The sequence below is a fragment of the Pelophylax lessonae genome (assembly GCF_965119305.1).
Source record: "Pelophylax lessonae genome assembly, chromosome: 12".
Taxonomy (NCBI): domain Eukaryota; kingdom Metazoa; phylum Chordata; class Amphibia; order Anura; family Ranidae; genus Pelophylax; species Pelophylax lessonae.
The window spans coordinates 65,236,842-65,250,205 of record NC_138779.1 but is presented as its reverse complement, the minus strand read 5'-3'; the positions used below and the strand labels follow the sequence as shown (position 1 = coordinate 65,250,205).

The window sequence follows — 13,364 nt, the reverse complement described above, 5'->3', positions numbered from 1 at the left end:
TCCTGCCTCTGCTTCACAGCTGAAGACCATGAGGCAAGTATCTTTGGCATCTGGTTATCGTGTGCCAATGCACAAATGTTTAAACCCAGTGCAAGGGAGATGTGTATAGGTATGGACTTTAATGGTGCATAAAAAGGAGGAAACAATATATAAAACCAATATCTTTTATTCCAAAAATATTATGTTAAAAGAAAGGGGAGATTCCCTAAAACACATATCGTATAGACAACATATACGTTTACTTTTACAGATACAGACTCAAATAAGAGACAGATACCAACTACCACTATTATATCACAAAAGAATAAAAGTAATATCTTTCCCTAATGGAGCTATTCAAGGCAAGTACTCCAATGTAAAGGATGTTTTCAATAGTGGATTTAGGGCAGTCAGTCGTGTCCGTAGCTGGGCATCTGTTATCGCGCTTAGGCTCCAGGCTCAAAATGTTTCGCGCTTACACGCTTCCTCAGGGGCCTGTCAAGGAGCACCTGGTCCAGAGTCACGTTGAGAGTGGGGATACATTCATGGACAAGTCCTCTATTTAGACAACCTAGAATCATATAGGCATTGCATGCTGCAAATGTATCCAGGATTTGGGTAAATACCGGCATATAAGTAAACAGCACGTCGGAGGGGATCACCCCTACACGTCCACAAGTGCTCCCTGACAGGCCCCTGAGGAAGCGCGTAAGCGCAAAACATGTTGAGCCTGGAGCCTAAGCGCGATAACAGATGCCCATCTACGGACACGACCGACTGCCCTAAATCCACTATTTAAAACATCTTTTATATTGGAGTACTTGCCTTGAATAGCTCTATTAAGGAAAGACATTATTTTTATTCTTTTGTGATATAATAGTGTTAGTTGGTATCTGCCTGTATTATTCTGTTATACCTCGCTCTTATTTGAGTCTGTATCTGTAAAAGTAAATGTATATGTTGTCTATACGATATGTGTTTTAGGGAATCTCCCCTTTCTTTTAACATAATATTTTTGGAATAAAAGATATTGATTTTATATATTGTTTCCTCCTTTTAATGTGCCATTAAAGTCCATACCTATATACACCTCCCTAGACTTTTTAAAATGGACGAGGCACGTTCTACTCAGTATTGATGTCCCTGATACTGCCCCAGTGTGACATTAGCAATTTTGCTTATATCTAAACCCAGTGCAATCTCCAGAGCACTGCATAGTCACAAGGGATCAGTTTAGGTTCTTTACTCACAAGTCCCCAGGACAGTTGCCACCTTCCAGCTCCTCTGGACAAGATCCAGTGAGTGATATAGTCCTTCTCTATGCCAGGTCCTTTTTGCAGGGGGGCCATCAGGGGGCTACCACTGGTACTCTTGTATGGGGCCCGGGCACACATGGGGGCATGGACAGCAGGAAGATTGGTGGGGAGGGGGATCAATGACAGAACAAGGCAATGTTGGTCTCTCCCTCCAGCAGCTGAAAGCCAGTTCCTCCACCTCTCCCTCCCACCCGCTTTCAGCTTTTGGAGGGAGAGACACAGACATAGCCGGATTTAGGGGTGCTGGGGTGGGCTGGGCCCACCCAGACTTTAGTTCCCCCCCCCCAGGCCAGCCCTCCCCTTGGATCCTGAGCTCCTTCCCCCACCCCTGCCTGCACGCAGAGCCGAGACAAGGGGACAGCAGCCTGGAGATGTAGTGGAAAGGAAAGAGCCAGGAGGAGGCGCACTGTGTTGTTCTCTCTGGGGTCTCCCTCCTGTCAGACAAGGCTTGTCCATGCAGCACATGAGACAGGATCGCTCTGAGACTGAGACTGTGTAGGCCAGCTCTCGCCACATCTACTGAGCATGCGCCAGTTTCAGTTCCCTTCTATGCTGTTAAGTTTCTCTTTTTTCTTATCTGAGCAGCCCATGTGATTTTAGAGTCGCACATGTGGGCGTATTTACAGGAATTATCGACAGCCCCCTCCCTCCCTCCTACTACATGTCCACTAGACAATTGTACACTATGGTGGAGGGATATTACATGTTGGTTTAAGGAGTCACCTCCCTGTATTTTCTAAGCACATACATACAATAGACAGAGACCAGATGGGTGTGAAACAGGCTGGATTGGCCTAACAATTTAATACATTTATTTGATATTAAATCTGTTTATTACCTCTGTATTCTGTAAGCTTTTTTTTTTTGAACATGTGACCATCAGCAGAGGGCTAGAAGCTCCTTTTGCTAATGTTTCCCTGTGGATAGGCTGGGAAAGAGCTGGGTCACATGACAGTTGTATATTGATTATACAAATATATACTTCATTTTTTTCCTGTTTTTTTTTATTTTTTTTTATTTAAAATAATTAGAGTGCCATCCATATTCTTAAAGAGAAGTGAATTAAACAGTGTGTGTTTAGCATCACTAAGTTTGATTGTTGGCTTCTTTGACCAATCATACTTTATCAATAAAAATACAATTTGGTGCCATAAAAAAAGGTAATTGACAATCAGCAATGTAAAAGCTAAAATGAACACCATTAAAGCGGAGTTCCGGGCACAAAATCGATATTTTTTTTTTGTGCCCATCCGCTTGTTCCCCTTCACCTGAAAAGGAATTGGATAGTTAGGTTTTTTTTTTTTTACTTACTCACCTTGTAATTGAAGATCGAATATACTCACCTAGTCTTCACTTCCTCCCTCTGTGCCGCGGCTCCGCCGTCACTTCCGGGCTTGCACTGATTCCTGGGAGCTGAACGTCATCGCTCCCAGGAATCAATGCGACGGCACCGGCCCCGCTCGTCACTTCCGGGCGACGCCGCATTCCCCTGCTAAACAGCTTCTGGGCATGCCCAAAAGCTGTGGAGGAATGCGGCGCCGCACCGGAAGTGACGAGAGGGGCCGGTGCAGGCGCATTCTGGGAGAAGAAGACGCCGAAGAGGACCGCGCCGGCTTCAGCTGCCCACAAGAGAGATGGAAACGCTGTGGAAGAAATTTTATAAGTGAGTATTTCTTCTAAAAGGTAAGTGCGAACCGGGACAGATCAGAGGCTAGCCATTGTGGAATGTACTAGCCCTGACTGTCCCGGGGGTATGTTTGTTGAAAAATGATTTCTGTGCCCGGAACTCCGCTTTAATGACAATACACCTTTAAAGGTGATCGCTCAACACTGTTTAATAAAAAATAAAAAGTTAAAAACAGCTTAATAATAGTTATGCTTACATTAAAAAGTGCCCGGCTGGCACCAGCTCAATGAGCCCGCACAATGCCCCATCGGCAATCAAGACCTGGTAAACTCAAGTCTCACACCCGCTGCTAGCTGCGGTTCCTCAGGTCCTGTGCGCTCCACCGCTATCCTGAAATTACATCAGTTGTTATCCATGGAGTTTAGGCAGCAACCCAATCTCTATGCATTTCGCCTATTGAGGCATCATCAGGAAATCCCTTTTTCTTTTACTCTGTGTTGGTTCATTAGATAAACATGCTTGTTTATTCATATTGTTAGCATAAGGAACGCTGTTTGGTCATTGGGATCTGGTAAATCCTCCATTGTGACCTGTTATTTAGTATAGGTTTGACCAGTGTATTTTTACTTTACCTTTATGTTTTACCTATTGTATCTCATGTTTGATATCTTGCAAATTTTTTTCATGCTCAAGCCTTAATAAAATGTTTTGAAATGAAAAAATGAGGTGTACAATCGTTACAGCAAGTCAGATGTTCCAACTGGAGGAGGGGGGGGGGAGTGGACGGGAGGGGATATAGGGTAGAGAGTGGAATGGATTGGGGTAGAGGAGTGAGGGGGGACCAACAAAATGGTAAATTATCATATTAGACAAAGAAGGAAGTTGAGATAATGGATTAATCAGAATCATTTATTCACAGTACATTTTGGATGCGTTAGCCAAGACAATCAGTTAGAAAGTACATTTTCCCTTCCTAGATTTTTTATCTTGCATTTTTTTTTAGTTTATAAGGCCCAAAATGGAGTCAGTATGCCTAAGAAATTGTCATATACTATGAAGAGTATTTATTCTAATTACTTGTTATTTATGGTTTTCAATATGTTCTGAATAGGGTCTGTATATCACATACTTCTAAGATTCTTATCCCTTTAGTCCCAAATCCCTTTATCTAAAAATAATAATGAACACTATTATCAGCTGACATTTTCTTGCATCTTCTAGGCTGTTGAAATGTCTTGTAGAATATGTGACACTAATGGATGGGAGAGCAGGTGAAGCCATGGATATACTGTACAGCCTGACACAGGAGCAGAGGTAATACACTTTACTTTGACTTCTCTGTCATACACTGCTAAAAAAAACTGCCTTTATAGAAAGTCAGTGGTTGTAGAACATTACAGGAAATTTAGACAAACAGCTATCTTCATTGCTTCTGATGGGATATCAGTCCATCGGAGAACTCAAATCATGTTCTTATTATTTTTTATTTGTAGCAAATAGAAGATATGTGAAAACATACAAGTGCCTGATTTTTGCAATGCTTCAAATTTATGTCTATTATCATGACTTTCAGCTTTGCAAGACAGCTTTTCAAACGTTTCCTTCGTGTGGATATCCAAATACACTATAATAAAAAGACATTTTTAGATAACAGTCAATATTTATTGTGTTTGCAGTGGCAAGAAAAAGTATGTGAATCTCTTGGGATTAACTTGTTTTCTGAAGTAATTTTCCATAAAATGTGATCTGATCTGCCAGCTCCAGTGGTGTCATCAAGCCAATAGCTTTTACTTGTGGGTTCTTCTTTACCTCAATGAGGAATTTGCGTTAGGCCTTGGGAGTCATCCTGGCTGGGCGCACACTTCTAGGAAGAGTAGTCACAGTACTAAACTGTCTCCATTTAAAGATATTTTGTCTAACAGTTGCCTGACGGATGCCTACGCCTGTCAGTTTTTCAGGCAGACCTGATCAGATGCTCCATGCATCTCTATGGGGCAGTGGATGTCAGCGGTGACATGTCCGTTGACACCTGCTGCTCTCCCATCAGATCCTTTCTGTGAAATCCGGACGGATGGAAACCCTATTTTCCATCCGACTGGAGGACCGGATTGGATAGGATCGGATGAAAATTGACAGGCGGTCCGTTATCATCCGATCTCCCATAGAGGAGAGCGGGGCTCTGACAGCTCTGTCTCTGCAAAGTAAGCTCCAATTAGCTTTCATTAAAGTAATTTCCTCCAGCACTGTGAATGTTTAATAGGTGTGTTCAATAAAGATGCAAGAAATTAGAATTGTTTGTGTATTATCAGCTTAAGCATATTGTGTTTATCAAACACTACACCAACCTGGACCGATGGGTCAGCGCTCACTGCAACCACATGTGTAAGGAACCCTGCATGGTAAATAACACATAGTCATAAAAATAAATCCAAAAACCTGTCCACGGGTTCAGTATGATGTCCCGGATAGATGAATGGGAATGTGGTGGTCTCAGTTGTTGTGGAAATGGGAAGTCCAAATGGATTGGGGTGCGAAGACCGGCAGCTCCTAGATGAGGTGAGGGATCCCTCCAGACATGTAGGTTAAGGAAAAAAACAAGGGCGCCAGGTTAGAGATGTGTAAAGGTAAAGGCAAATTCTATTTTAAAACACTTACATAAAAGAAAGCCATCATCGACAATCAGGTACTCAAGGACGTGGGTCCCCAAAACGTGTGGTGCTGAGGGGTGGTGTGGGTCGCTTGCATCCAGCCACAGGTGTACCCCCGGGGTCCAAAAATGGAGGTCGGAGGATCCAGAGACACCGAAGGAGATCCCAAACAAACCTCTCCCAGGGACGTCAGCGACGCACAGCCGTGAGTCGGATGCAGCGTCACAAGACACTGCCGGTTCCTCCACCGAAGCCGGCAGGAGACAACTGAGGCTGTGGAAAGGGTGGGCCGCAATGTCGTTTCAGAGGATCCACCTCCTTCAAAACGATGTTGCGGCCCGCCCTCTCCACAGCTTCAGTTGTCTCTTGACGGCTTCCGTGGAGGAACCGGCAGTGTCTTGTGACGCTGCATCCAGCTCACGGCTGTGCGCCACTGACGTCCCTGTGAGAGGTTTGTTTGGAATCTCCCTCGGCATCTCTGGATTCTCCGACCTCCATTTTTGGACCCCAGGGGTACACCTGTGGCTGGATGCAAGCGACCCACACCACCCCTTAGCACCACAGGTTTTGGGGACCCACATCCTTGAGTACCTGATTGTCGATGCTGGCTTTGTTTTATGTAAGTGTTTTAAAATAAAATTTGCCTTTACCTTTACACATCTCTGACCTGGCGCCCTTGTTTTTTTTTCCTTAACCTATATTGTGTTTATCTATTGTTGTGACTTAAAGGTGAGGATCAGATCACATTTTATGGCAAATTACTGTAGCAAATCAGTTAATTCCGAGGGATTCACATACTTTTCCTTGCCACTATATAAACTGCCACTGCTTGTCAGAAACAGGTAATTGAATCTGCCAAAGCCCAGCATTGAGGTTGGTGTGCCTTTACTGGAAATTCCCTACTCAGTGTGTTTCCCCCCAGCTATTGCACCTGGCACAGTGACACTATATAATATTCCCACTGTATACATTCCTGGGGATGGCAAAGAGTACGTATGTGCTGTAGCAACTACCAGCTGGAGACCGGTAACATCATAAGGCAAAGCAAATCTTGCCAACACACCATGGATCTTTAAGCATTTATTAAAGTGATCACAGCAGTAAGGGTGCAATGTTTTTTGGGCCAGGCTGGACCCCTTCGTCAGGCATGTGACAACAAGAGGATCATGCGTGGCCCAGAAATGTCATACTGACAAATGCATGGATGAAGAGTTTTTTAGTAGGGCTGGATGGAAACTGATGGGGAACTGAAACACTAGTTCCCCATCAGATCTATCTTGCTGTTTATTGTCAGCTTATGGCAGTGGGCAGATCAGCAGCAGCTTTTCAATCCAATAGTGACTTCCTATAGTATCCACCCACTGATGTGTAGGTGTCAATCAAAATTAAGTCAGACCTAATCAGGAACCGAGTGACTCTAGTACTTTCCCAAATATGGGCATTGCTATAATTGGGTAATGACATAACCACTATACCTGGCCCTTTTCTTTACATTTAGCTTTGGCTGAGGAATCTTCTGCTGAGTGGGTCTGGGAATAGACTGGTACGCTGGAAGCTGTCACGTAAATACCAGCTATCCAGCACAGACATGCCCCACTCTGAGTACTGGTGTGCCTTTATATGCCAGCTCAGAGCTGGTCTTAAATACCTCCAGTTTCTTAATTTTTAAACTGATGGTAATACTTTAAGAATATGATGCTGCTGTTTTGACAGATTCTTAAAGCAAAGGTAGTTTGAACTACCTGCATTTGTCCTCCATGTCAGTAATGTTCCAAAGGGATCTACTAGTAGAAAAGTGTTTTTAAGACTTTATGGAATTATTCTATATGTGTGTTGGAAAGGCAACTAAGCTCATCACTCTCAGAACACCATGAACTATGCTGCTGCTAAAATAATATATGGGAATGTTTCCCATCAGAGGTTCTGAGAAATTAATTCGAATTCAGAGCAAGATGGATGAAGCCAAAAAAAGAAATAACTAGATTAAAACCTTTTTAATTCTTCAAGAGACCTGAGAAAGGGGTGGATGCTTACCTTTCAGCAGTATAATAATTTTAAACACACAATGCTACAGAGTGATGTTGGACGAATGGTTTGAAGTGACAGAGTGTTGGACGAATGGTTTGGCCCGAGCTTGAGTTTGGGCCAAACATTTGCCCGTTCAGCCGTTTACCAACAACCAAGTTTGCAGGGTGTTCGCCCCGCCAAACACCCTGAAATGCACAGGGCGCAGTGTAAGCTGATTGTAAGGGAGAGGGCTGGGAAGCCGGCCATGGCATCCTTAACAACCGATGAGTCTCATCAGCTGTCAACTGGCTTCCCCGCTGACAGCTGAATAAAAACAATTGGCAGTTAAAAAAAAATTAAAAACAGAAAAAAAGGTGCCTCCTACATGTTACTAATAGAAATTTCACCCTGCAGCTGCCATACATTTTTGGACATTTTAAAAATAATAAATGTATATAATTAAAGTTTTAGGCGCTGCTCTATATAGTGAGTGTGCTACTTATATTAGTGAATATAATTGAATAATATGTGAATTAATTCCTCATGTGTCAAAATACAGATTTCTCATGATTATGTGTCAACAATTCAAATGTGCAAAAAAATGTAAAAAAATATTTAATGAAATAAAATTATAAATATTTCAAATATATAGATAGGTATCTTCTGCATCCCGTGCTTAGTTGTGCTTCAATAAATCCGTCTCATGCATGCTCATATGTGATATTTCCTCACCTTAATCCAAAGGGCCACTCACCAGATATAATTGGGCCGTCAAGACCCCCCAAGCTTTATATACAATATTGGTCACCATTTGTGTCTTGTTTGTTTTCAAACACATCATCTTAATCCTTAATACCCTCGACTTGGGCAAAAACCTTTATGATATTGAGCCAGGCTCCAATCCGCTAAGGATTCCCAAAAAGAAGCAAAGGCAGATGATAGTGCAATACATTTATTTAAAATTTCTCCAAAATCTCATAAAATCAATGGAAATGTAACTTACATTTAGTTGTGCCCTGAGCAGCACCCACTGTAGAATGCCTGGTAAGCTGTAACTCCTGCCGCTCACACCAGGAACCAGTGTGCTGATTGGAGACCAATCTACTGTTTTACTGCACTGTATACTATTATATTGTAATGTTTTATTGTTACTGTGTTTTATTGTTAACCATTGTTTGCTTTGCAGGTGCACCCATCAGCTGCAGCATTGACTTGTTTATTCTGACAGCAACAGCGTTTGTTCTCAGCATATACGTAAATTTAAAAAAAAGAGTACCTGTCACTACTTATTGCTATTATAGTGGATATTTAAATTCCCTGTGATAACAATAAAAATGATAAAAAAAAAATAAAAAAATGAAAGGGAAGGTGTCAAAATAAAATAAAAGAGCAAAAAAAAAATTCAAGCACCCTTGTCCCCCCGTGTTTGCATGCAAAGGAAAATGCAAGCATCAATCTGGTGTCATATGTAAACCGCAATTGCAACTTACCAACCAGCCTGCGACCAACCGAATTAACCTGTCTAACAGTACGCGTTAAAAACAGGGGTTTTGTTGACACATTTTCAAATACATGCATAAGCTGCAGGACTCAGCAAGGCACCCTGAGATCTGCAGACCCTATGTCCATCAGAATACATGTTCTCACACTGTGGAGACTCTTTAAGGTAGAGTTAGGGTCTGCAGATATCAGCGTGCCTTGCCGGGGCCTGCAGCCTACGCATGTATTTGCATGTCAATTTCTTTTGGTGTCTACGTTCCAAAAAGGGGTGATTTGGGGAGGGGGGGGGGGGGGGTTGTACTAACTTGCCATTTTAGCACTTCAAGAAATGAGACAGGCAGCCAGAAAGTAAAAGCTGCGTAAATTCCAGTATATACACCATCGTTTATAGACTCTATAACTTTTGCAGTAAATTTTGTTTGGGTATAGCATTGCATGACTGAGCAATTACCAGTTAGTCACGCAATGCCAAATTGCAAAAAATGGCCTGGTCATTGAGGGGGTAAAACCTTACGCTAAAGAAGTGGTTAAGCTGTGTAAAACTGAAAAGAAGAATAAAAGTTATGTCCTGTTCAACTTTTGAAACTGCTAATTTAAACATTGATAATTTGATGTCTTAATGTAAGTAGTGTACGTTTATGCCAATGTGTTGTAAATTATGAGAGATAAACTCTTTCAGGTGACACAGAACACGTGTATCTAATCATCTTGCTGTTTATTCATCACCAGGTTGAATCCGTATTTCAGGACCTCTTCATTAGAACTACTTTCCTCGTTTATCTCACTTCTGGTAAGAGTAATGATTATATTAGGTCTGAAAATAAAATTACTCAATTCAAGAAAGTGAAAATCTTCAAATATAAATATTAAAGATTAAGGATGATCGAACTTTTCAAAAGTTCGGTTCGACCAGAACACCCGAACTTCCCAAAAGTTCGGCCCGCATTTCAGAACCCCATTGAAATCAATGGAACCCGAACTTCGGTAATCAAAAAATACCATTTTGAAGCCCTAAAACCCAATAAATGCCCCTAAAAAGTGACTAGGGTTCTGGGTCATGCCCCAGGGACTATTAATCACACAAAAAAAGTTCTTAAAAATTCTCATTTTTGATAGAGAGCCAATTATTAAAAAAATTATTGAAGAAAAAAAAAGAGATTTCTTTGGATTTAGTGTCTGGGGGGTCTAAAAAGTGTACCTGTGAAGTTTCAGCTCTGTAGCATGTCCAGAACCAGAAAAAAAAGTTTGTTTGTATTAGAATTGCAATAGAACAGGGATATGGCTCCGCTATTTTCACACCTTGCCGGTTTTGCAGCAAGCGTTTTTTTGGGCATTTTTTGGGGGTTATTGGAGGCAGGCATAACATCAGAACTTCTGTGTAGGGGTATATATACACACACACATGTATGTATATATACACATACACATATATAGGTGTGAAAGTAGCAGAACACTATGCTTGCGCTAATGAAATAATTAACACCCATGTGGCTTCTCTGCTATAACACCTATATGTGTGTATGTGTATAAATACATATAAGTGTGTGTGTGTGTATATATACCCCAATACAGAAGTTCAGATGTTTTGCCTGCCTCCAAAGACACCCGAAAAATGCCCAAAAAAACGCCAGCTACAAAAACGCCCAGGTGTGTTTTTGCAGCAGGTGTTTTTTTTGGGCATTTTTTGGGGTTCTTTGGAGGCAGGCAAAACATCTGAACTTCTGTATAGGGGTATATATACACACACACTTATATGTATTTATACACATACACACATATAGGTGTTATAGCAGAGAAGCCCTATGGGTGTTAATTATTTAATTAGCGCAAGCATAAGGTTTCTGTTATTTTCACACCTATATGTGTGTATGTGTATAAATACATATAAGTGTGTGTGTATATATACCCCTATACAGAAGTTCAGATGTTTTGCCTGCCTCCAAAGACGCCCAAAAAATGCCCAAAATAAACGCCAGCTACAAAAACGCCCAGGTGTGTTTCTGCAGCAGGCGTTTTTTGGGGCATTTTTTTGGGGTCTTTGGAGGCAGGCAAAACATCTTAACTTGTGTATAGGGGTATATATACACACACACTTATATGTATTTATACACATACACACATATAGGTGTGATAGGAGCAGAGCCATATGCCTGCTAATTATTTAATTAGCGCAGCCTGCTCCTTTCACACCTATATATGTGTAGGTGTATATATACATACATGTGTGTGTGTGTATATATACCCCTACACAGAAGTTCAGATGTCATGCCTGACTCCAAACATGCCCTCAAAAAAGCCCTATAAACGCCTGCAGCAAAAAGCAGGGTGACAGGGGCGAAGCCATATCCCTGTTCTATTAGTGTTCTAACAGAAACGATCTTTTCTCTATAGCGGTCACCCTTACATGGATGGGTTTGGTCACCCTGCCATAGCAGTCAGAGTCAGTTCACCCTACACTACACTACGGTCACCCTGGCACTTAACACTTTCCCTACAGAAACTAGATTTTTGAATCTAACCAAAGTGGAAAATAGCACCTTAACTACACTAGATATCCCTTTCCTAATAATTGCTAAATGACACTTTGAGAGCAGAAGTAACAGAACTGCTTCCACTCTCTTCCACGTCCCTGTATTACAATGCTAGGAATTTGGCAGGGCTATCTTATATACTGGGGGCGTATTCACTAATGATTGGCCTCTGTACCCCCTAGTCACTCCAATCACATTCCTAGCATTCTCCTGCCCCCTCAATTGGCTTTTACTGATGGTTCTGGTCCAATCACGGGCTTTTAAAGCCCATTTCCTGTCCCATTGCATTTTGGTTGGTTCTGGTTGCCGAATTCCGAACTTTTTCAGCAAAAAGTTCGGAATTCGGCCGAACCTCGAACAGCCAATGTTCGGGTCAAGCCGATGGTCGACCTGAACCGTTCGATCATCCCTATTAAAGATACCAAAATTGAAAATAAACCTTAAATTGCATATAAACAGCATTGTTTACCTGTTCATTGCTTAAAATTTTCAGTCCACCAGTCCACTCTACTTCATTTTGCCTGTAATCTGGAAACCGTTTTGTAACTACCTCAAAGCAAGTAGCATATTTTTCCTCACAGTTCCCTGCTATGATTTGGTGCTCCTGTTGTACTTAATTGTCCCTTCACATTATGTCTCTGCCCTTCTTCGCTATGCTTGCTCCTCTCTTGTGTATTGATCCAGCTCCTTTGTTCCATCTCCTACAGACCCAGTCTGCTTCTGTATCTCCTCAAACATTATTACTTTATAATCTTTCTTGTTCCAAAATTGGTACAGTTTTTATGTAAATTTATGTAAATTCAAGATAGATTTACCTGATATCTTTTTCTCCAGGGATCAAGTAACCTTTTTGAAGTAAGCCTACACTAGTACAACAGATTCAGATTATCAAAAATAGCCATTGAAGACTTGTTCTTTTAACTTCTTTATGACCACAATAGGACTTTCTAAGTCCAAACGTAATATGCCCCTTGTGAAAATGTTATTTAACAGAACAGAGAGTCAAGAATGTGCAAGAATGTGTCTTGTACCTTCGTTGGAGGTACCTTGGTGAGAGGGCTTCCCTTGTGGCTCTGGTCCAAGCACCCCTGAATGTGGTGACAGAGGTACAAGGCTCAAATAAGTATGAGTGCCAGTAGCTTGGTAGCAGTTGATTGCCACAGACTGAAATGTAGTCAAGGGTAGCTAGGGTCATACACAGTGAGGCAGCCGCGTGGACAGGAAGCAGGCAGAGCGAGGTTCAATAGCAGGCCAAGGTCAGTACCAGGGAAGCAGGCAGAGCAAGGTCAAGTAGCAGGCTGAGGTCAGTACAAGGGAAGAAGGCAGAGAATAGCCAGAGACAAACCAAGATCGGGATCCAGAATCCACAGAACAAGGTCAGGAACGTGCCACGTTAGCAACGGAAGATCAGTCAGCAAATTGCAGGAACGTGCGTCACGGGAAAGCTGAAGAACATCCAGCAATTAGCACACACCAGAATTTCCTTTAAATAGGCAGCTTCGAGCCAATGAGCGTGGATGTGCGTGCCACTGTGCGCTGGCGTAAACGTAAAAAAGTGCCTAGGTGTCAGTGCACACTGGATGCTAGCCCAAGCTCGTCTGTGTGCTGGTACATGGGCAAGGGCAGTAGCTGCACTGGAATAAGCATTAGATGTGTGAAAATGAGAATTAGCTCTATTCGTTTCCTGATAGTTATTTATTGTCAATCAGAAAAATCAGTCATAGTGTATTTTCTGAAGATGAGATGTAACAGGTCT

The 13,364-nt window shown here is 42.0% G+C and overlaps 1 protein-coding gene across 1 annotated transcript in view; it reads left to right on the top strand.

Annotated features, from left to right (window-relative positions):
- The window catches only part of TTC12 (tetratricopeptide repeat domain 12), a gene marked incomplete at its 5' end in the record, with an annotated part of 180,982 nt that overhangs the window by 130,870 nt on the left and 36,748 nt on the right, over positions 1-13,364 (top strand). Inside the window, 2 exons of the mRNA XM_082273683.1 lie at positions 4,144-4,236; positions 9,807-9,867. Coding sequence (XP_082129809.1) covers positions 4,144-4,236; positions 9,807-9,867 — 154 coding nt within the window. The remainder of the gene's footprint in view (positions 1-4,143; positions 4,237-9,806; positions 9,868-13,364) is intronic.